General features: G+C 55.8%; 6 protein-coding genes across 6 annotated transcripts; 3 read left to right on the forward strand and 3 right to left on the reverse strand.

The window, feature by feature from the left end:
* Positions 1-296: 296 nt before the first annotated feature.
* Positions 297-1,270, forward strand: JDV02_001153 (uncharacterized protein). The gene is made up of 3 exons (XM_047982055.1): positions 297-473; positions 576-686; positions 777-1,270. The coding sequence occupies exons 1-3, from the start codon at positions 408-410 to the stop codon at positions 942-944; spliced, it is 345 nt and encodes a 114-aa protein (XP_047838016.1). The 5' UTR covers positions 297-407; the 3' UTR covers positions 945-1,270.
* Positions 1,271-1,849: 579 nt separating this feature from the next.
* Positions 1,850-2,897, forward strand: URA6 (UMP/CMP kinase; the record flags this gene model as incomplete). Its single annotated transcript, XM_047982056.1, has 2 exons — positions 1,850-2,093; positions 2,218-2,897. The coding sequence occupies 2 exons, from the start codon at positions 1,850-1,852 to the stop codon at positions 2,895-2,897; spliced, it is 924 nt and encodes a 307-aa protein (XP_047838017.1).
* A 178-nt stretch (positions 2,898-3,075) lies between these two features.
* Positions 3,076-5,005, reverse strand: JDV02_001155 (uncharacterized protein). Its single transcript, XM_047982057.1, has 2 exons — positions 4,317-5,005; positions 3,076-4,215 (listed from the first exon to the last, which is right to left on the reverse strand). Exons 1-2 carry the CDS (start codon positions 4,874-4,876, stop codon positions 3,489-3,491), a joined length of 1,287 nt encoding a protein of 428 aa, XP_047838018.1. The 5' UTR covers positions 4,877-5,005; the 3' UTR covers positions 3,076-3,488.
* Positions 5,006-5,283: 278 nt separating this feature from the next.
* On the reverse strand, positions 5,284-8,561 carry DUN1 (Non-specific serine/threonine protein kinase). The gene is made up of 5 exons (XM_047982058.1): positions 7,877-8,561; positions 7,226-7,790; positions 6,569-7,161; positions 6,143-6,512; positions 5,284-6,091 (listed from the first exon to the last, which is right to left on the reverse strand). The coding sequence occupies exons 1-5, from the start codon at positions 7,916-7,918 to the stop codon at positions 5,640-5,642; spliced, it is 2,022 nt and encodes a 673-aa protein (XP_047838019.1). The 5' UTR covers positions 7,919-8,561; the 3' UTR covers positions 5,284-5,639.
* A 467-nt stretch (positions 8,562-9,028) lies between these two features.
* JDV02_001157 (uncharacterized protein) lies at positions 9,029-13,713 on the reverse strand. The gene is made up of 4 exons (XM_047982059.1): positions 12,961-13,713; positions 12,752-12,885; positions 10,878-12,694; positions 9,029-10,824 (listed from the first exon to the last, which is right to left on the reverse strand). Exons 1-4 carry the CDS (start codon positions 13,022-13,024, stop codon positions 9,501-9,503), a joined length of 3,339 nt encoding a protein of 1,112 aa, XP_047838020.1. The 5' UTR covers positions 13,025-13,713; the 3' UTR covers positions 9,029-9,500.
* A 1,774-nt stretch (positions 13,714-15,487) lies between these two features.
* Positions 15,488-20,605, forward strand: JDV02_001158 (uncharacterized protein). Its single transcript, XM_047982060.1, has 3 exons — positions 15,488-18,693; positions 18,748-19,329; positions 19,384-20,605. The coding sequence occupies exons 1-3, from the start codon at positions 16,090-16,092 to the stop codon at positions 20,317-20,319; spliced, it is 4,122 nt and encodes a 1,373-aa protein (XP_047838021.1). The 5' UTR covers positions 15,488-16,089; the 3' UTR covers positions 20,320-20,605.
* The last annotated feature ends 1,074 nt before the right edge of the window (positions 20,606-21,679 follow it).

Below are 21,679 nucleotides of genomic sequence, written 5' to 3' on the forward strand. Positions count from 1 at the left end.
AAATCAACTTATTAACTCAGTTCTTACAGGTGACACTACGTACCACTTCTCTGGTGATGTAAGTGCTGCGCACCCCGAGCCAGGGCAACTCGAATGCAGGCCAGGCCTCTCTGTCTGCGCGGCGAGCGGCAGTTGCATGCTGAAAAAGAGGCGATCCGCAGTCAGGCAGCAACGATGGACTTCAGCAGGAGAGCACTCATCAATGCATGTCCCGGTCTGGGCGGCTGTGGCTGACTACAAACATGAACTCGTTTCGTGCGTGCCCCTCACACAGCCGCCTCGCCTCCACCTGCCGTGTTCCCCCTCCGACATCCTGACTTTCAGCCAAGCTGCCCTCTTGCCACGGTAAAAATTGCTGTTCGAATCTCGCCCGCATCGCACTCCGACAAGACCGAAAAACGTTCATCATGAGTGTCAAGCACATCGTCTACTTCCAATTCAAGGCGACCGCCACCCCAGACGACATCAACAAGGTTAGCACCCACCCCGCTGTGCCGGCACACCCTTGCATCGCTCTCCATCTAAATGGCAGGACACTTGCCGCTGACACGGTACTAACGTTACTTAAAATTCAGTGCGTCTCCGATATGCTTGGTCTGAAGAACAAGTGCGTCCACCCAACCACGCAGAAGCAGTATATCAAGTCCTCGGTTGGTGGCAAGGACATTTCAATTGAGGGTCTCCAGGTGCGTGCGTTGGCAGCTGCCGCTCGCCCCTCTCCCCCGCCCCCGCGCGCCCATAATAGCAGACAAGAAACGCTGACCTAAATACCAAAGCATGGGATTACCCATGCCTTCATCGTCGAGTTCGATTCCGTTGCCGACAGAGACTACTACGTCAAGGAGGATCCGGCGCATATTGAGTTTGTCAAGACCTACGTCACTTCGCCGGATACCGTTCTTGAGAAGGGCCAGGTTATTGATTTTGTCACTGGCGAATTTTAAATTCGCTCCCCATGTGGAAAAAGATGGCCCGCAGCGGGTGTGCGATGTAGTCTCTAGACAGACCTTCATCAGACAAAAGTCAACAGATCAAACGGACATGGCCGAGCGACCTAGCAACCTAGCGACCTAGCGTGGGTGTTTCACGCCGGATGTGGCTCTTCTTCAGGCCTCTTGTGGTCCAGTGTCTAGTATACACTATGACGATATGTCGAATACTAGGCTGCCAGGAGATGAAACGAATTCAGCACACAGGAAACCTGGTGTGGTGTTCGCTGCGACATGGCATCTACCAATCAAAGTAAAAAAAAAAAAAAAAAAAAAAAAAAAAGGTGGCGGCATTGGATGCTATTCCCGTGCCAACTAGTGCTGCACAATGAAAATGAATGCTGAGGGTTCGTGGTCTGACCCCGTGCAAAACCAAGCGCGAACGAGTGGGCCAGCAGCCGATGGGGCAGTTGCAGCTACGTAGAAATGGGAAAGGACTCATGAAACGAACCCCCCTGGGCCTGGGAACGTAATGTCTAGGAGAGCCGGCTCCACGTGATAGCGCGTTATCTCCTTTCCTTTCCTGTCCTTTCCTGTCCTTTCCTGTCCTTTCCTGTCCTTTCCTGTCCTTTCCTGTCCTTTCATCTCCTTCAATTGTTGCCCCGTTGCCAGATCTTGCTCGAGTCTCTTCTGCTGTTCTCTCGTTGTTTCCTGCATCCCACCCCACCACTGGTCATTCGTTTTGTTTCTTCGTTTCGTTGTCCAACACTCCATTGGTGTGGCTGCCCACGTGCAGGAAGCAAGCACAGCAAGGAGGACACCCGTAGTCTTTTTTTGCTTCTCACGTGCACGACGTCACAACCCCCCGTCACGCGCGCGCTCGAACCCAGGCGCTTCTGAATCCCCAGCAGCCCCCTCAGATGGCCTCTCGCATACCCGTCTCGTGGCGCCTGGCCACACGCGCAATCGCCCGACCAGCGCGTTGCTCGGCCTCGACCTCCGTCCCGAGGGTAACCCTTCGTCAACAATCGCAACGTCGCCTCTACTCGTCCGAACCGCCGCGCAGCAGCTCCGGCGGAAACAGCAGGATCAAGTTCTGGCCCTTCTTGGGAATCTTCGCCCTCGGAACTGCCGGCTACATCGCGCTGGTGAATTCCCGCAAGGGTAAGTACCCGCGCCACGCCACGGGCAACGGCCCTGGCGCAAATCACTTGGCCAACGGCTTCTGCAAGCATCTGCTTCTTGAACAACGAAAAAGGCTAACAGCAGCCCCCATTCCTCGTCGCAGAGATGCCTCCAGCAGTTGGTGCCCCGAAGCCCGCCGCAGGGCAGCTCCCCGCGCCCGCCAAGTCCACGCCGACCTTTTCTCCCGACGACGTAACGGTCATTTTCGTTCTCGGCGGCCCCGGTGCCGGCAAGGGCACGCAGTGCGCCAACCTCGTCTCCAAGCATGGCTTTACCCACCTCTCGGCCGGCGACCTGCTCCGCGCCGAGCAGGAGCGCCCGGGCTCGCAGTTCGGCGACCTCATCCGCGATTACATCAAGAACGGACTCATTGTCCCCATGGAGGTGACGGTTCAGCTGCTTGAGAATGCCATGACGGACGCCCTGGCCAAGAGCGGCTCCCGCAAGGGACGGTTCCTCATCGACGGGTTCCCCCGCAAGATGGACCAGGCGCACAAGTTCGAGGAGGCGGTCTGCCCGGCCAAGCTGGTCCTCTTTTACGATTGCCCCGAGGATGTCATGGAGAAGCGCCTGCTCGAGCGCGGAAAGACCAGTGGCCGCTCCGACGACAATGCCGAGAGCATCCGCAAACGCTTCCGAACCTTTGTCGAGACGAGCATGCCCGTCGTCGACTACTATGAGAAGGAGGGCAAAATCATCAAGGTGGATGCCACTGCCACCCCCGACAAGGTTTTTGTCAACACCGAAAAGAGTCTCACAGAGCGGCTTGGCTCCAACTATTAAGCGAAAGTGCGACCCTGCCGACGAGGTTACACCTCTCATGGCGTTACTACTGTCGTACCGGTCCGACTGGGTGTCTCCCCCCAAGACCATGTCTGGGTTTGAAGGGCTGTAAACTTATCATAGACGGAAAGGGACTAGGCGGTCGCAGCTTTTGAAGGATTTCCATCACGGGGAGGTACTCTATGATACCTGGCTCTCCATGCCTTCTCCTAGATCCTCAATGTAGTACTACATGAGTGCGCTGCGTATTCTGCACCATAGCTTGGGGGGGATCGGCTTCGAAACGGAAAAGTTGCACACTGTCACTAAATGCTGAATGCTGGACTGTGTCTGTCATGTTGTTTGATTCTATTTACCGAGAAGCTTGTCTTCTTCCCTGATGCTGGAAAATAGAAACTGATGCTAAACCGGCTACGCCATTCGCAAAAAGGGTCCCCCGTGCTCGTCGGATATTGGAGACGTGTCTCAACTCGACGACGTAGTAACACAAAAAAAACAACAAAAATCGGCATCTCTCAAGATACCCCCAAGCCTATTGCCCGCATCCTCATTGCCCCGCTGCCTTTTTGTAGCCGTCGTCAGAATTTCTCTTTAGTCGTCATTGTCCGTCCGCTCTCGCTGCTGTCGTCGCCCGCCTTGGCCCATGCCCGCGTTGTTCATCTTCCGCTCCAGCTCCTGCATTTCGCGCTCCTTCTGTGACTTGGCGTTGGCCTGCTCCTGGCGTAGCACGCCCAGAACGTTCTGGAGAGTGGCCCTCCAGTGGTCAACGCGGGTAGACAGCTCCTGATACTGCTTCTGGCCGAACACGCGGTACGTGACCTTGTGAACCAGGAACATGTTACGCTTTTGCGAGAGCTTTCCCTCAACGAGGCCGGCTCGGATCACATCGATCGCCCACATCTCAATCTCCTCCTCGGGAATTTGAAGCGCTTTGACAATCTTGGCGTATTCGATCTCGCGGCTGGGAGTGGCGGCTGCCAGGCTGGCGAACGTAAGGAGACGCATCTTTCGGTGCAGCTTCTCGTGGTCCAGCTTCTGCTGCTCGACCCAACCCTCGTGCTCTTCGTTGAAGTCGTTGTAGTCCTCAAGATCTTGCTCGGCGAAGATATCGAGAAGCTGGGAGTAAACGGGGTGCGAGTCGCTGAGAGCCTGGACGCTGGGAATGGCGCGAAGGTCTTGGAAGAGGTAGTGGTTGTTCGAAAGAATAGCCGTCTTAAGAGCCCGCAGAGATAATCTTTGAGCATCCTCAGAGCCCATCTCCTCCTTATCATCGGCATCAAAGGTTCGAAGGGCCTTGAGGACAAACTCGTAGCTTGTCCTGGTCGAGAAGGTCAGCTAGCCGTACGCCGTGTTGTGGATACTACTGTCTGCTCAAGGATGCGGACAGCACAGTGTCAGTGGCTCGTCAGTTAGACTCACTCTTCCTCATCTGCCTCCAGGGCAACATCCGCGACCTCCTCAAAAAGTTTCCGCTCAATTTCCTCGCCGCAGCCCCATGAGTCTATCCATTCCGGAAGCTTGTCCAGGTATGGTCGCAGGTTGTCGAACATGCTATGAGCTTTCAAAAATTTGAGAATCTCCATGAACACGCGCGCCCGGATCGGGTCTTCCTGGTCGAGCAGGTTGAAGACGGTCGTCAACGCATTGAGAGATAGGGCCGCGCCGTGCACGGGCGAGTTGGCGAGCGGCTTGGCAAAGTTGCTGCAAAGCGTCGGCAGGTACTTCTTGGGGTCGGCGGACTGAAGAACAAGGTGGATCATCAGGTTCGTCGCGGCGGTGTACTCCTTCTCGGGGACTGTGTTGAGCGCCTGCGAGGCGGCGACCAGCTTGGAGAGAACTTCCTCCTTCGGAGACTCCTTGGTCAGGAGCTGCTTCGCATCCTCAGCCTTCAGGTAATCCGCCATCTCCTTGGCGAGCTCCTCGAAGGAGCCATCGACAAAGAGCAGCTGCGGCTGCCCATTGCTCTTGGTGGCGGGCATGATGGGCCTCAAATGCGATCCTTTCCCGTGCGTCGATCGGTCGGTCGGTCTCGCAATGCTGGTTGTGGGATCGCGACTCGGAGAGGCGGGAAGGCAGTCTCGCGGGCGTCTGCAACGGAGGGAGGGGGTGGAACTCGAGTGCGGAAAATCATGATATTGAGCGGTTAGCAGGGTCGGCGCCCGAATAGCCCTGTGGTGGGGCGTCGAGTGACCGCCCACCCCCCGCCAAATTTTCTGCCGCCCTCAGTGTGTGGGAGCTAAGCGAGAGCGGTGACGCTAGCAGGGTCATGTGACAATCCACGTGCACGGTCTGTGGGAGCCGCTCTCCTGCAGGTGCTTGCACAACCCGGCCGCTATTTGTGACAACGTCCTCCAAAAGCGACTCTACGTTGCTTAGGTTGAAATGCATGCATCCAACCTTGATCCTTTGTATATTACTGCCAATGCTGCCAACCATGTTCCTTCTCAAGACGAAGGCTAGCCCCTAATGTGTGCATGCCTCTGCCCCCTGATTTGTGTAAACAGCAACTCCACGCCATTCGAAAACTAAAAACACCACCGTCTTATCGATGCAACGAAGAATCCCAGAGCGTAAGACAGTCGTGTCTTGAATGCCCAAACCGTTGCCTCGATGCCCCAATATCAATGTACCGCCGAAGAGCAGAGAATTGATCATAGCGCAGAGCGCACAAAGGATGCCGTAAGAACAGCGATACCAAGTGAGAAGTCTCACTCCCACGACATTTCACCGCCAGCACAGCACCTATCGACCGGCGTTCTTGCCTTTCTTCTTGCTTTTTTGGGCGGCAGCATCCCCAACCGGATAAATGCTCGCGCTTTCGTCCGGATAGAGTTGTTGATCGCCCTTCCCTCCCATCTCCATGAACTCACCAGCTGCTCTCTGACTATCAGGAGCCGTCTCTTTGGCCGCGTTGGTGATGCGATGCTTATTTTTTGAGAACACCTTCACGGGCGAGCGATCGTCTCCGACGGGAACCTGAGCCGTAACCTGCACGGAGTTGAGTGACGCAAGCAGGGTGCGCTCCCGCACAGGTGCCCGACGGTTGACTTCAAGTCCAGCAATACCACCGACAAGTCCGCCGGTGCTGTCATTAACGCCAGGCGCGCTCTGGGTAAGCCATGGGTGTGCCAGACACTGATCAATAGTGAATCTCTTCTCGGGATCAACGACCAGCATTGAGTCGATGAGATCAACTGCCTCACGTTAGCAACCGGTATAGCGATACATACCAAGGGTCGGCTTACGGGCTGGGTCTCCAACAGAATCCCAGTATGGGGACGGGTAGTCGAAGCGACCGCTTTTTATTTGTTGGGAGAGCGTAAAGGGAAAGTCCCTCGAATAGAGCTCGTCTGAGAATGGGGGGAAGCCACAAAGACAAATGTAGAGCACAACGCCCAAGGACCACACGTCGACCGCCTTTGTGTACTTCCGTTGTTTGGAGTCGGCGAGGATCTCGGGTGCCACGTAGCTCGGTGTGCCGCATAGGGTCGTCGTAAATGATTCCTCACCAATGATCTTAGCCAAGCCAAAGTCGGCCAGCTTGACGTGTAAGTTCTTGTCGACCATGAGAATATTCTCGGGCTTAATATCCCGATGAACAATGTTGCGCTCATGCTATTTCATATTATCAGCACACAGAGCCTCATTAAGTATGCAACGAGAAGCCTCACCAGGTATTTGATCCCTTGAAAGAGCTGCTTGAAGAGCTTGCGCGACTCGTCCTCGCTGAGCTTCTGCTTCATGACGATGAAGTTGAATAGCTCGCCTTCCGGTGCCAGCTCCAGCACAAGATACACTCGGTCGCGCTCATTGAACGTGTCCTTGAGGCAAAGCACATTCGGGTGGCTGACGCCCATCAAAACTCCAATCTCCTGCTGTAAACCCTCGGTCTTCGATCGATCTTCCATACCGGGATGCTTCGTGAAGATTTTGACGGCGTATCTCTGTCCGCTCGATTTCTCCACACAGAGGTAGACTTCGGCGAAATGGCCTTTGCCCAGCTTCTCCAGCAGTGTGTACTGTTGCAGAAAAGCGCTAGTCTGTCGGCTTTGAGGATACCTGAACACGAATCTGGCCTTGCCGTGAACCGCGATTTCATCTTGATCCTCTAGCTCGCGACGCTGATTCCGTCCGACGATTGCTTCGTTGACATATGTGCCGTTGCTGGACAGATCTTCAACAATCGCCACAGTGTCTGTGCCTTTGTTCTCGGTGAAAACCAAACAATGCCGGTTGGACACGACGCCCTCGCTGACAACAATATCTGAACAAATTCTCAATCAGTCGCTGCAGGAGAAGAGTAGATTCTGGGTTTGAGAGATGCTCACCACACTCGGGGTGCCGGCCTATCAAGTATCCTCCTGACGCGACCCCCTTGACTTTTGTTCGCTCGTATGCCTCCTCCTCCTTGATCGCGGCTGGTCGGTTGTCCTTTGTCGATGCTTCACCGTTCGCAGCGGCTGCGATGGAGTCTGGGAGCGGGCACGCACTCCGCTTCTTCAACACTATCGGCTTGTCTCCATACTTGGGGTCGAGAGGGACGAGGTACCCCCAAACACCCTCCTTTGCTTCGTCCTCGACTTCGTCCGAGAGAGCTGGATGGCGATCGACGTATTGGCTGAGCGGTTGGGTGTCCTGAGGCGGCGACGAGAGGGCCTGGCTCTGGCCCCATGCCTCGTCTGTCTTGCGCGGCGTCACAGTTTCCGTTCTGGTGCCCGGCGGCGTCGCTGTCGGCTCCTTGTCTAACTCATCAGATGGGTCGTTTGCGGCGTGCGTCACGGGCGTGGGAAGCTGTTGCTTATGCACGACGGGAGTCTTGTCTTGGGCGGCTTGGGACAAACGATCGGAGCGGCGGGGCTTTTTAGACTCGGTCCCGTCCTCGGGAAGCGAACCCTGCTTCGGACGCGTGGTGGTGAGCGGCAGATACTGGAGCGTTCGCGCAGGGACCAGAGCGTGCATGGACAGAATCGGAAACTCACGAGCGGCCGCTTCAATTGGCTCTTCTCGTTACGAGGTGCCATCGCCTCAGTGACCACAGGCGAAGGCAAGCCTTAAAAGCTGGCGGGATCAAAGCACGGTTGTCGTTTCACGAAGGTGGACAGACGCCAGCACGAAGGGATCGATGATGATGCTGCCTGGCGTGCACAAGTCACCGAAGCGGGCGGGAGCGGGTGGAGGAGGGAAGGGCCGGGAACTGCAAGGCAGCGAGCGTGAGCTCTCTGGGGGCGATGGCGACTGCTTGGACTGTCGTGCCTGTCAGCCTCTCTTTTGCGGGTCACTTTTTAGCGTCCTGTTCGATTCGGTTCCAGCAGGTGAAGAAGCCCAGATGGGGGGAAAGATGAGCACGGGCAAGCAACCTGGGGCACTGGGCTGGGACCACAGGCCGACAGCTGAACACTGATTTTTGTGGGGAGCTACCTAGTGGGCGAAGCAGAGTCACGGCGCAAGGCAGCCGACCCTGCAGGGGTTCGAGGGACCGGTGCACGCTTCCTGGGACAGGTGAGCATGAGCCCGTGTGAATGACCTCTTGCCGCCGCGCGAGGGGAACACTGGCGATTTCATGGTCGATTCGATTCGACGGCCACTGCAAGACTTCTGCCGCTGGAGGGAATGGTAGGCGCTCATTCCGCCGATAGGTAGCTGCTGAGCGTGGCACAGGGTTTTCTCACCCGCCATGGCTCGCCAGCCCTGATCTCGACACTTGGAGCGGCCGTGCGATGACTCCTTCGCGGTGAAGCCATACCTGACGTGGCCACCTTTCCTCTCCTTTGCTGCCAGTCATTTCTGTTGGTCAGCTCCCTTTTGCCACACATACTTCGTAGTTCCAGCGCGTTGCAGATCCTGTTCATAGGTACTCAAGCAACGCACCCTTAGGACCCCGTCCCGTGGTGCTGGGAAGTCACGGGCGCACACAAGGGCCCCCCGAAGTTTGTCATGTTGGCAGCTACATACATACCTACAATGTACGTTATGCAAGGGCCGCCACCAGACGGCAGCCTCCGCTGTCTGCTAACCCGCCAGGCACGCTCAATCGATGCACCTATCTTTGACTGCAGTGAACCGTGAGCCCTTTCTCATTTTTCCATGAGTAGTGATCAAGACATCACATCATCCAGGTCGGGACGGCTAGGTTTGGGAGGAGTAGGCCCTCAAGTACGGGGTGCTGGCAAGCTACCTAGGGGCCCTATATCGTGCTCAACGAACTATTCCCCCTCCTTTTCATTACCATTAGAGGCTGCTTATCCATGCTTCACGGCTATTACAGTTGCCTTTCCAACTGGCCCAAACGCTTCGCACTCCATGACGAATGATTCTGCCCTGCTGAATTCGGTGCCTTGACCCGGCACCTAATCGGGTGCAAACACTCCGGCCGGGGCCTGCAGCTCGTCACGCAGTACCATCTGCCCGCCTTTCTCCTTGCGAATCATATGAACAGCCTGTGTATAATCCCAACCCATCTCTTCCGAAGACCGATAGCCATCATCATCATAAGTAGTAGCATGTCTCATTGCCGCCTGCCGCTCCCCAACTCCGCAGCCGAGGGATTTCGTATAAGTGGTAGCAGAGGGCCAACCCCGCCAGTCGATCCCAGAATCTAGGCTCCTATTTCTCGGGGATCGGTGATTTCGCCAGCCTTCCTCCAGCGCTCACACGCTTCTGTAAACGAGCCTCCTTCTCGCGCTGGAGCCTATCGCTGACTCCATAGTTGGATGGTAGTGACGAGAGGCCATCGCCCATGGAGGCACTCGGCTTTCCGATTTTTTGCTCATAGTATTGCTGAGCAAACCGACCCAGAGGGAATGCCGGCAATGATGACGGTATCTGCGCCCCATTTTGAGTCAGGAGCTCTGCCACTGGGAAGGGCACAGCCTTGCCTTCCTGCTCAGACGAGCTCGTGCTCGGTGTCGGCGAAGGTGAAGCAGGGTCGGCGGCAGCCAGAGCGAGCCAAACAGCGTGCGTTCCTCGCATCTTGTCGACCACATTCGGATTTGCCTTGAGTGCCAGGGCGTACAAAACTTGCTGGATCTCGTTCTTCTTAATTGCGGCCAGCAGCGTCTCGTCAGGTGTGGCGTATCTCGACAGAGTAGGTGAGATGGGCTCGACATAGGCTCGGTCAACATACTTCGCCGTGATAAAACGGAGCCGCTGCTCGCGAGTTGCTTGTGAATTGGGTTTCCCCGCCGGGTCCAATTTCGCCTCCCAAACCATGTTCGACACCCTATTGCCGATGAGGAGGAGAACCTCGACAATATCGATTGTGAAGGATTTGATGTCGAGCGTGAGCGACCGCACTTTGCTGATATGTGTGCCCAGAGACCGATGGATGCCACTGCATTCAATGCATAGTATGATGCCCAAGTTAATGGAAACCCACTCCACCTTGGACCCTGACCCGCAGTCGGCACACCAATTGTTGCCTTGATCGGCGTCTCGAACCATTTGCAACAGTTTATCTGGATTCTCGTCGTACCCGGAGCTGGTCGTTCGCACCACGCTAGGCCGTGCACCGACAGTGATTCTCCGGAAAGGCACGCCACTGCTGGCGCTCGTGTGGTGGTGTGGGGGATGTGCGCCGTGGCCGAGCGATTGGGTCTTGCCCGTCAGGACAGAGCCAATGTCCCGCTTAATCGAATTGTCCGTATGGCTCCTGCCCGGGGTGCCCTTATCATTGAGAGCTCGACCCTCCATAGCGCTCTGAAGCGCATTGTTGATGGACACAATCCAGCTGTTCATGTCTTCTTCTGATGTGGCTTGATACACGCGCTTGTAATTCGGCGTGATGACTTCGAAACAGAAACGACGTTCGGCGTTTCGCGCCTCCCTTACGGACGCCATGCGCAAATCGATAGGATCCATATGAAGATCGAGCTTCTGTTTCCAGTTGCTGTATTCCGAAAGTTTACCTTGGTCCAGGACAATCCAGAACCTGTGGTCGTGTGAGTACTGTGTGTTCTCTCCTCCATCGCGGGTTGTACTTACTTGTGCCACCCCTGCTTGTTCAGGTTCCTGGGGTCCACGTGGCCACCGGGCCTGTTCAGTGCCCAGAGTAAGCCTTCCTTTCGTTGACTAACTGCAACCTGCGTCGGATCGCGTTCTTCAAGGTCGCGGAACCCCTTGAATTTTCCCCCTTGCGCCGGGCTCGCCAATGCGGAGTGGCCTAAGCTACCGGGCGACCTAGAGAGCTCCACGCCATGTCCGACACTTGTCTGGTTGCCGACGGCGATGGCGTTCTTGATTTGTGACCCAGTGCTGTCTGCCCGGCCCAGCTCCGAGTCTGATGTGTTGCCCGCATTCCCGTTCGAGTGGGACGAGATGGGCGCCGAGCTCGTAAGACTTGCTTGCTCGGGCTCCAGATACGGGGTGTTGCTCTTTTCCAACACGCGTCTCTTCTCCTCGCGTTCCCGTCGCCGGTATTGATACTCCTTGTCAGTCTCTTGGACCTCAGTCGACAATGCATCGAGTTGTGGAAGGAAATTTTCAATCTTCTTCGCAGTGGCAAGGAAGCCCTTGGTTTGCGCATCAGCGTATTTGGTGAGATGCGACAAGACCTCCTGCTCTTTCCTGCCACCGTGAAGATCTTGCATGAAGCTGGAGTAGTCGAAGCGCTTCAACTCGAAGTTTCGTCGCTTGTTTTGGTATTTGGAATCGCTTTCGGCAAGTTTCTTAGCCTTAACCGAGTCCTGGCGCTGGCCCAGATACCGAGACACGTATGCATAGTAGTCTTTGCTTTCTTCCTCAAAATCGCGCTTCTTGGATTCGGCCTGCTTGATGTCGAGTTGATACAGCTTGTTTAAGGGCTCGATGATAATCTTTTGTAGATTGGCAGTGTTCTGACGTTCATAAGAGACAACTTCGCGTGCGATTTTGTCGAAGTAATGCTCCAGCGCGGGCTGGATGGCGTTTGCATTCGTTGAAGATGCCTCTCGCAGCGCTTCCATGAAGGCGACAAAGGCATCGTTGGACTCTGTTTGCGACATGTGCGCCTGCTCTGCTCGTTTCAGAACCTTCTTCATCTGCGTTCGCAGGTTACCCGTCTTCTGCTCCAGGGCCTTCAATGTCGCACGGAATACTGGCCCATCATCCGTTACTGTTACATCGTCGCCGGGTCGTGGACAAGCCAAGTCGACCTTGACCGGCTCCTTGGCTTGCGAGTTTGGTGTCGAAGAGCTCGCATCATTTGGCGGGAGCAATGGCGAGACTGGTTCTTCGATATCGACGGGCCCGGTGAGCCTCGAGTCCACCGACTGCGCTGACGCAACGCGAATCTTCGGGGGCGAGGCCAATAGAAACGGCGGAGATGGAGAGCTGGGATGACTGAGAGGAAACCCAGAGCTCGCTACCCAGTACGAGAAACTGGCCAGGGTGAGGAGGCGGTGTCCTCGCGAATCGTACTCGACAAAGCTGCAAGAGTTTCGCCAACCACCGCCCCTTTCTTCCAATGCCCTGGGCGGTTTCCACTTCCAGGTCCATTCAAAGGAGACCGAGGCGCTACCGCTAGTGCTGTAGTCTCCAACCAGATCGACATTGGCATTCTTGTGCAGGTTGGGGTCGGCGTGAAACTCCCGGGTGACGAGGTTCTCGACTTCCCGTGGAGTGGACGCACACACGTACGTGAGGCCAGAGATCTTGTTGTCTGAAGACGAGGGCTGGTCTTCGGTCGAAGTGGCTGGCTGGCCAGAGGCCTGCTGCTGCGACTGGCGCATCACGAAGGTGAAGGTGAATATCAGCTCGTCGTCATTGCTGAGTTTGAGGAGGAAAGCTGGCGCGCCGTTGGCGCCAGTTGGGGGATCAGGGTCCTGGTGTCACCGTCAGCTTCACGACCTTGAGATTCGGCGCTCTTCGCGCGGACTGACCTGAACGTATTCGATGGGCGATGCGTCGCCGGCCGGCCGCGACGCGGAGATTCTGCTGGCTGGAAATGCATTGGGAACAATGTTCACGGAGCTGCGCTTCCGCGGATTCGTAATCACGAGTGAGGATATTGACACTGAATGGGCGCGGTACCGTCAGCTTCGCGGTCGCCAAAGGAACGGGGCAAGGGCGCAGAAGAGGAGCAACATACATCTATCCTGGTCTCTGAGGTATAAAGCCGCGGCCTCGTCGGGCCTTGAGCTGACATTACCCATTGCGACGAGGGCCTAACGGCGACGGCGGGCGACGATGTGTGCGACGGCGACAGTGGTGGCGACGATGTTGAACCAGGCTCGCAAGTCGACAGACACGACAGCGCGGGGCTCAGATGGTGGGCGGATCTGGCGAGGCCGTCATCTGGCGCCGAGTGTGTTTGGAGCAGGGCGACAGAGCGAGGATGTTGGACGAGGGATGTTTGGCTAGCAATGAGCAAATAAAGCGGTACCGTATGCGATGGTGGTTCGTGGGCGTCAAACAGTGTTTGTCGGGCATGGAAGTATGTGGAGAGGGACAAAGGACCCCGGGAGCGGCTGGCGAAGGATGGATGGTGCTCTGTGTTCGTCCGCCCACACGAGGCACCAGCAACGAAAGCGGGAGGCGGGTCCAGCAGGTTGGATGGGTGGACGTGGATGGCAAAGAGGCAGGCAAGGCGCGGATCTGCCAACCAACCGCCTGCTGCGAAGGCGGGCGTCGTGGATGGATTGCGCTGCTGGACACGCGCCGTCGCCTGGCCTGCACTGCACTGGTATATTAATAAGGGTGCGCCTGGATGGGGAACAGTGTCTGTTAGCGCGTTTACCGCCGTCCGCACCTCGCGTCACCCCCAGGGCAGTCGGGGCAGTAAAAGTCGAGGGCGGTGCAGAGCAAAGGCGGACCCCTCTTTGTTGCCATGGATGGATGAAGGATGTCCGGGGATGGGGTGAATTGGATGACACCCGTGGACCCGGCCCAGCTAGACTCCTACGTCGTCTCGTCCCCCAACACCTAACCTCTGTAATACTAACGTAAGTACCAAAGTTCCTTTGGGCGGACTGTCATTCAGCGCACAACAAATATGGTGGGTGAAGTACTTCGTACTAGAAGTAGCTACATTAGTACTAACCTTACGTACCTTCACACTGTGGTTCCTTGTCCCCCACGCCAATGCGCTCCCAAGCCTTCTTCGCCATGTCGCCTCCTGGACCTGCTTCTCCTTGCCAAAGGGGAGCACCCCACACGCTCATCGGCCATGCATGATGACATTATCCTACTTCATATGCTTTGGCAATTGCGAAGTCCACTTTTCACTCTGAGGTACAAAGGAAAACGATGCGACAAAGCCCTACTATCTGTAGAGGCGCGCGAGAGCGAAGGCACATGCCATCAGGTCGCCAAGTCAAGTCGCACGGGACCTTCGCACAGCCTCGTCAGGTGGCCCTTTGTCCGTTGTGGATGGCCTCGTTCTACTGGCACCGAATGAGGGTGGCCATCAGCAGACACGACGGTGGCGTGGAACCGAAAATGCATTCGCCAGCCGGAACCATCACAGCCTTGGACGTGACGCGCGGTACCGTGTATGCAAGCATGCATCACTGCCCCAGTGCTCGGTTACGCGACTGGCCTTCCCGCAGAGACCCGTTCACGAGGTGAGTAACTCGCACTACCCATCGGGGCGGACGTCCCCTCGAGGCAGCAGTAGCAGAGGCGCGGCCGAGGTTAGCAACTATGCTCTTTTGCGCCTTTGCACGTTTCCACCGTCTAGAGGCAGTCATTTCAACCCATCTTGACATCGCTCCAAGCATGATGAGGTACGTGCCGGTTACGACAATATTTGAGTGGGTTGACCGCACCGCGATCGCCCCCGGAGGAAGTTCCCCTGCGATTTCAGCAGCAGCCAGACGAACCCGTGTCCTCGGGCCGGCTGTCATAATACCCGTGGAGACAGCTTGGAATGGTGACACAAATCGGCAGCAGCAAGCAACGTCAGCCTAGTATCCTAGTCAGAGGAAGCATCATGGGTAGATGTGTTCCGTCTCTGCCACGAGCACCTTGTGCGTGAAGCTGCATTTAGCCTCACTTAGATTTTCACCTCGAAAAGCTTGGTGCATAGTGCTATCCCTTCAAGCACGGAGGCGAAATAGCAAGGCGATCCCGATTACGGCAGTGCCTTGGCATTGAGGCAGAGAGCTCTTCTGGTGACCGAGATTGTTTGTTTGAAACACTTCCCCTTTGCTCTGGGCCCCTTGCGTCCGGCCCAGCCATGGGACTCAGGGACTGGACCGGGACCAGGTGCGGCCGTTTGCTACACATGCATTGACGCCATCCTTTCGCTCCGATGCCCGGCCAAATGTGCTCTGCGTACATGCATGGCCATGCGTCCTCGGTCGGAAGGGGTCGTCTTCGAGGCAGGCGGGGATGGGCCGCTTACCACTTTGTAGGCGCCAGTCTCCCAGACCGATACGTACTAGAGGCTGACGGAACAAGTGTGGCTTGAACAGGGACCTTACAGCTATTTTTGGCGACGAAATGTACTGTAAGTTCACTCTACCGGGCGAAAGATGATTTTTGTGCCCCTGCGGTTTATAGGTATGTAGGCACTAACTCTCGCCAATCTTCACACAAGAGATAGCGACCCGGTTCCATCATTGTGTGCGATGCTGAATCATTGTTTATCAGGGTTTCGGAGTGTTTGGGGGACCCAGCAAACCTACTTCGTATTCTGGCCGCCTCATACTACCTAACGTAGTACTTACAGCGATGCGTGGTCCGCTGCTGGGCTACAGTCTGGGCATTGACGCCGCTGGCGCGGGCGGCCTGACACAGACTGTGCCTGAGCTCCATGGTGATCGAACTAACCTGGCTCAGGCGTTGAGATGATGACGTCGCGTAGTCTTTGCTCGCTCGCTTGGGTACCCACAACGGGCCATTTCGAAACGCCTCTCAGCGCATGGTGCCGCCTAGCAGCCTCCGCTCGGCTGGTGCTGTGACTCGCCTGCCCTGTAGCTCCCCCCTCCGTCCGACAAGCCACCACATCGGGTAGACGCCAGGGCAGGTGAGGCACCTACTTCGTACCTCGCTCTGATTCAACGTGCAAGCCCACGGGCCATCACGCACGCACTCCTCCCTTGACACACTCGCTGCTCTCGACACCGACGACGAGCTGCCGCGACACCGTTGTTCGAATTCATTCCCCTTGCCGAAGGCCTGCGCCGGCTGGCCATGATCTTGCGCACCCATCGTCGTCTCAGGCACCAGGAGCGCAACCCAGCCGGAATCCAACATCGCTGCAACAACCGTCGTCATGTCGACGGCGTCGCGACACTCGTTGCAGCCCTCCAGACGGCTGAAGAACAGCAGCAGAGACTCGGGTAGGGCACGGGCGGCGTCGCGTGCCCGAGGCCAACACATCGTCGTCGAACACGAAGAAGCAAGGAGCTTTGCTCTACGCGCGGCGTACCTCCACTACCTCCTTCAGCCCAAGGCCAAGCGAAAACAATACGTCGCTGCCCCGAAGGCGCCTGCGCGCTCGCATACAAGTGTAGGACAGCTAGTTCAGGAATATGTTTCCGGCAGCTCGTCCAGCCAGAAGCTCCCGCACAGCTTTCCAAGCCAGTTGCTTGACCGCGTTGGCGGCGTGCTGCGAGGCAACGAGTCGCTCCCCGGATACAACGATGCGGCCGTCAAACGAAGCTTTGCTGAGGCGTATACCGCCTTCTCCGAGAAGACCTTCCGCAAGAATATGGAGAAGGAGAGGAAGTTCGAGCCGCTTGTTCTCATTTTCTACTCCTCTGCGACGAAAGCCGCCCAGAAAGGAAGGGCGCCAGACGATGACACGTGGAAGATCCTACCGGACCGTCATCTGGCCATGTTCGTGAGACTAGCCGCCAGCATCTTGCGTGACCATGGCCACGATCGCGATCGACCCGAACTGGTATCGAGACTCAGCTCTTTGGAAAATAAGCTCCTTACCAACGATCAAAACCTAGTAGACAGCGGGTCCGACGGCGCTGGAACGACTGTCGAGGTCGTGGTCCCCTTGAGTTACGATGTCAAGGACATGCCAATGGTACAGGTTGTGGCGGCCATTTTTGGACTGAGCTTGTCTGATGTCCAGAACGAGATCAATGGCCATCGTCAGGTGTGGACGGAAGAGGCCGCCCTGCAGGACCTCAAATCGTATCAACACAGGCTGAACTCCAACAAGCCTGGAGCGTTACGGAGCGAGGACTTCGACCTTGAGGATGCTTTCAACGAATGGAAAAAGTCCGAGGCTCCTCATCTCTCGCAGATGATGCTGGACATCCTGACTGCCAAACCGGAGTTGGCCCGTCGATCCACTGGTCGCGCCGACAAACCCTTGCCAAGCCGCCCACAATCTATGTACGCCGACGATCAGGTGTATGCAGAGTTGGGTCGCGCTATTACAGGCTCTGACGACAGCGGCCTCGGGTTTGACCCAGCTGCGAGTCTCGGCTCCATGTCCATCGGCGGGGACAGCAGCAGCATTAGAGCCGTCGAAGAGGTAATTTACACATTTATACCTCCCGACCCCAGGGCCTACTACAAGTACATTCTTCAACAAGCCATGACTTTCGACCAACTTCATACCGATCCTGCGGACTACGAGCCTCTTTCAAAGAAATCCATGGAGCTCATGACGGAACTGTGTGTCAGGTGGCGTGTGCCTCAGTTCTCTCGGCTCATTGCTGTTCTGGAGGTGGCGGCCCGCAAGTTTCTGGACCGTGAGCTGATTCCGACCGAGCTGGATGCCACCTTCGACTTCGTGAAAACGCCTCTGCCGGAGCAGAAGAAGACTCCGCACATTTCACAATGCCTTACCCCTCTAAATGAAATTCCCCCAAGCCGCTGGACGGTTCACGATTTCGCTGTATATCGACAGACCTTACATGCATTGCACGATGCCCTTCTTCGTGAACTCTACGACCTCATGGAACGATCTTACGACACCAAACCCCCAGACATGGGTGCAGTCATGTGGCTGTTAGACATCCATATCGAGGGAGACCCGTCATTTTCTCACCGCTCTGCTTCCATGACAGAGTTTACCGAGCACCTACAACAGGGCCTCAGCCTGAAAGCGGCAGAGGCTTATCGCGACTATATGGAGAAAGAAATCCCCCCGCATAAAGATGAATGGGAATTTGGTCATGTTGTCAAGCTCGGCAAATCCGTCACCAAGTTGTGCGATAGGATACGAAAGAGGTACAAAAAGAACCCATCCATCATGGGTGTCAATCCCTTGGAAGTGCTTGTGAGAGAGGCGCTTCCTAGCTTCGAAAAAGACGCCGGTGCCATTATCGAGGCCATCATACTAGGCGCCAAGGAGACGGGAGTAGATGTTGACATCCAAGACGGCTTTGAACTGTACAAAGAATTGGTTGAGATTCGACGCATTCACCACGAGTCTCTTCCTGACGTACCGTTCGCTTTCAACATCGAGAACCTACTGGTCGATTTCGTCTGGCGTTGGATTCGTGCCGCAGAAGCAAGGATGACCGAATTCGTGGAGCAGGCTATCAAGCAGGACCAGTTCCAGGTACGGACAGAGAGCCCAGATCACATACCGCGAGACTCCGAGCGACATAGTGTGTCAATCATCGACATGTTCATGCTGTTCAACCAGACCGTCGACCAGGTCTTTGCTCTGGAGTGGGACAACGATGAGCATCACGCTAGGTTTATGACAGCGCTGGCAGGAAGCGTCGCGGCAGGCATTGGACACTACTGCGACATAGTCGACCAACGGTTCGCCAAAGAAATGGATCGCCCATCTGCCGAAGAGCTAGCTTCTCAGACGAGAACGACGCAGGAAAGGTGGATGCAGATCGCCAAAGACGCCTGGAACAACAAGGAGAAGGCCGAGCCTTTCCAATTCTACCCCGAGGTACGTTGCTAGAACCAATTTTGTCGCTGTCTCGCTAACACGTTGGTGGGCAAGTCTTTTGTCAAACTGAACAACATCGAATACGCAATGCAGGAGTTGGACAAGCTGGAAAAGAGCATGAATTCCGAGGCATGCGCCTTGGTGCTCGAACGCATCGATGGTCCTAAGAAGAAGGTTCGCAAGCCGAGCAAATACACATTTACCATCAAGGTTGTCGAGGCCGAGGACCTCAAAGCGTGCGACCCAAGCGGATACAGCGACCCTTATGTCGTGTTCGGGGACGAATACCAAAAACGACTCCACAAGACTCGCATTATATACCGGAACCTCAACCCTCGTTGGGACGAGTCATTCGACATCACCGTCCAGGGCCCCGTCAATGTCATAGCTACAATCTGGGACTATGACACGTTTGGCGACCACGACTATGTTGGCCGCACGTCTCTTAAGCTGGACCCGGTTCACTTCGGCGACTATCTGCCACGCGAATTCTGGCTAGATCTTGACTCCCAAGGACGTCTGCTGATCAGAGTATCCATGGAGGGTGAGCGGGATGATATCCAGTTTCACTTCGGCAAGGCCTTCCGCCACTTGAAAAGGACAGAGAGAGACATGGTTCGCAAAATAACGGACAAGGTTTGCTGCAATCCCTGGAACACATTGCATACAGGTTGCTGACGAAGACAAAAGCTCACCGCACAGATCAATTCGACGCTGTCCCATGAAACCCTTCGAGGCCTGCTTGGTACAAGTGGCATTGGCGCATCGGTCGCCGGCCTCTGGAAGAAGCGCACCTCAACCATGCCAGCAGCAACGCCTAGCCAAATCGAGGGCGCACTGACTTCTTTGTTCACGTACTTTGACGAGAACTTTGCCATCATGAAACAAACATTGACGGACGCCACCATGATCGCGGTAATGACTCGGCTGTGGAAGGAGGTGCTGATGACCATCGAAAACCTCTTGGTCCCACCACTTTCCGAGAAGCCATCAATGAAGAAACCTTTGACGCGCAAGGAGCTTGACGTTGTGTATCATTGGCTGGAAATGCTGTTTGTCTTCTTCAACGCCAGAGATGAGGAGTCAGGGGAGCAGCTTGGAGTGCCTGCCGAGGTGTTGAAGTCGCCTAAGTGGCACGAGCTCGCGTCTCTGAACTTCTTTTACTTTGAAGACACCAACAGTCTGATTCGAGAATCGGAACGGATGGCATCTACAGCGGCTCAACACGCTCAGTTGGCGCTTCAGCAGCAGGGCTCGTTGCAGAACCGCCTGTCAGCACCGGCGAGTTTTGGAGCCAGTTTCGGTGGAGCAGGAGCCTTTGCAAGCATGGGCACCATCCGACGTGGTAAGAGCATCATGATGAGCCGCAACCTAGGAACCATGCGTAAGGCCAAAGAAGCGAAGCGCCGCGAAGCACAGGCGGACCCGAGCGACGACATGATATTGCGAATACTTCGTATGCGGCCCGAGGCCGCTTTGTATTTGAAGGAGCGGCACAGGCAGAAGGAACGACAGGCAGCAACAGCAGCGGCAGCGCTGATCGTGAAGAATAGCGTGGCCCAAGGATGGAACACGGGTGGGGGCGGCGTAGGTCAGTTTGGAAGAAACAACTTGCCCCGAAGGTAGGACATCGATGAGTGGAGTTGCGAAGGCTCGGACTGCTGGGACTTCGGAGGCTTTCCAAGGTATGCACCCGTTTAATTTCCCCGATCGTTCGGAGTAGCATCATATACCCTTCATAAGCGTTTGCCAAGAGGCAGCAGGCTCGGTTCACGCATGACAAGGAACAGCCCAAACGTTTAGCATAGCCCAAGATTTCCGATTCCTGTTCTGCATAGCTTGTTTGATAGCGTATTAGTTAGCCAGCGCTCGACAGGGAATGAATTTTCTGTATGAACGTGTCTCTTCGCAAGATAACCAAAGCATTGCAGCACAACTCTCTGCGTTTTCTTAGTACCCGGGCAGTCTATAAATTGGAATGCTTGGGCTGGGGGGTCCATCAACAGTCCAAGGCAGACATGCATAGCTTCGAGGTGCGGTGCCGTTGGGTTGCATGAGCAACCAAATGGTGGTCATATGCTTCAGGTGTATGCTGTCGTGGAACAAGAACGATTGGGATCTGGTCGTAAATTGACGATGCCCTTACAGCTGCCAGATGGTGTATGCCGTCTGCTAGCACGCGTGGCCACGTCTTCTTGGCTGTTGGCAGCCTCGGCGCGCAAGCCCCAGTGATACACCCGCCGTGATGCCTCAGAACGACCTTGCCACTGGCGCGGGCGCGTGGTGCAATTCTCGAGTAATATGTTTATTAATATGGCTGCCCGAACGCAACGCGACATGTTGCAACTTTGCCTTGACTGCAACATCTTTTTTTTTGGTCGTCCTAAAGACTGGTGCGAAGTACGTTGCATATATGACCAGGGCAAGCCGCGGTATGTAGACAGCGTCGCAGTCGCTGGAGACGTCACTCCCCACAATGCACCATCAGGCTGAACCTTGTCTCCAACTTCAATCATGTCATCATCGGATGCATGGAAAGGGACAATGACATATTTCGGCCGTCCATCCAAATGACGAATTTGGTAGTCTTTGATTGCGCAGGACTGGGATCGTCGAAGACGGCAACGCGGGAGAGAGGTATGAAACGTGCTGGCAGCGGCGATCCTCCGGCAGACCAGGCGATCGGGAATTGTCAATGCTTCCTCCTACCATATACGTGCAGATCCAGTACAGAATGGGCAAGCATCCTTGGAGTAAGAGACAAGACTGCAAAAAGTTAAATCAGGGCGCACGGCCCATTACCTCGTGGAAATCGTGTGACGGCATTTGAAAAAGGGAGGATCAGCCAATGTGCCAGGATCCTGGGCTGGGGATCCAGTCATTGTACCTAGCAAGATGTGCGGAACCTACTTTGCGCTCCGATCCGAGCGAGTGGACGACTGGAGACGCGAGAGGGACGCCTGCCCCCATTGCGCCCCCAATGCAG

The sequence above is a fragment of the Purpureocillium takamizusanense genome, chromosome 1 (assembly GCF_022605165.1).
Source record: "Purpureocillium takamizusanense chromosome 1, complete sequence".
Classification (NCBI taxonomy): domain Eukaryota; kingdom Fungi; phylum Ascomycota; class Sordariomycetes; order Hypocreales; family Ophiocordycipitaceae; genus Purpureocillium; species Purpureocillium takamizusanense.

Excerpts from the sequence above, each read along its gene's own strand:
- JDV02_001153 (XM_047982055.1), top strand. The coding sequence starts at position 408 with ATGAGTGTCAAGCACATCGTCTACTTCCAATTCAAGGCGACCGCCACC. Across the intron at positions 474-575 it reads CCCCAGACGACATCAACAAG|TGCGTCTCCGATATGCTTGG; the intron begins GTTAGCACCCAC and ends CTTAAAATTCAG. Across the intron at positions 687-776 it reads TTTCAATTGAGGGTCTCCAG|CATGGGATTACCCATGCCTT; the intron begins GTGCGTGCGTTG and ends TAAATACCAAAG.
- JDV02_001155 (XM_047982057.1), bottom strand. The coding sequence starts at position 4,876 with ATGCCCGCCACCAAGAGCAATGGGCAGCCGCAGCTGCTCTTTGTCGAT. Across the intron at positions 4,216-4,316 it reads CTGGAGGCAGATGAGGAAGA|GACAAGCTACGAGTTTGTCC; the intron begins GTGAGTCTAACT and ends CTTCTCGACCAG.
- DUN1 (XM_047982058.1), bottom strand. The coding sequence starts at position 7,918 with ATGGCACCTCGTAACGAGAAGAGCCAATTGAAGCGGCCGCTC. Across the intron at positions 7,162-7,225 it reads AGGCCGGCACCCCGAGTGTG|ATATTGTTGTCAGCGAGGGC; the intron begins GTGAGCATCTCT and ends GAATTTGTTCAG. Across the intron at positions 6,513-6,568 it reads TTCAAGGGATCAAATACCTG|CATGAGCGCAACATTGTTCA; the intron begins GTGAGGCTTCTC and ends AATATGAAATAG.
- JDV02_001157 (XM_047982059.1), bottom strand. The coding sequence starts at position 13,024 with ATGGGTAATGTCAGCTCAAGGCCCGACGAGGCCGCGGCTTTATACCTC. Across the intron at positions 12,886-12,960 it reads CCTCAGAGACCAGGATAGAT|TGTCAATATCCTCACTCGTG; the intron begins GTATGTTGCTCC and ends GCGCCCATTCAG. Across the intron at positions 10,825-10,877 it reads AACAAGCAGGGGTGGCACAA|GTTCTGGATTGTCCTGGACC; the intron begins GTAAGTACAACC and ends ACACGACCACAG.
- JDV02_001158 (XM_047982060.1), top strand. The coding sequence starts at position 16,090 with ATGTCGACGGCGTCGCGACACTCGTTGCAGCCCTCCAGACGGCTGAAG. Across the intron at positions 18,694-18,747 it reads CTTTCCAATTCTACCCCGAG|TCTTTTGTCAAACTGAACAA; the intron begins GTACGTTGCTAG and ends TTGGTGGGCAAG. Across the intron at positions 19,330-19,383 it reads TTCGCAAAATAACGGACAAG|CTCACCGCACAGATCAATTC; the intron begins GTTTGCTGCAAT and ends CGAAGACAAAAG.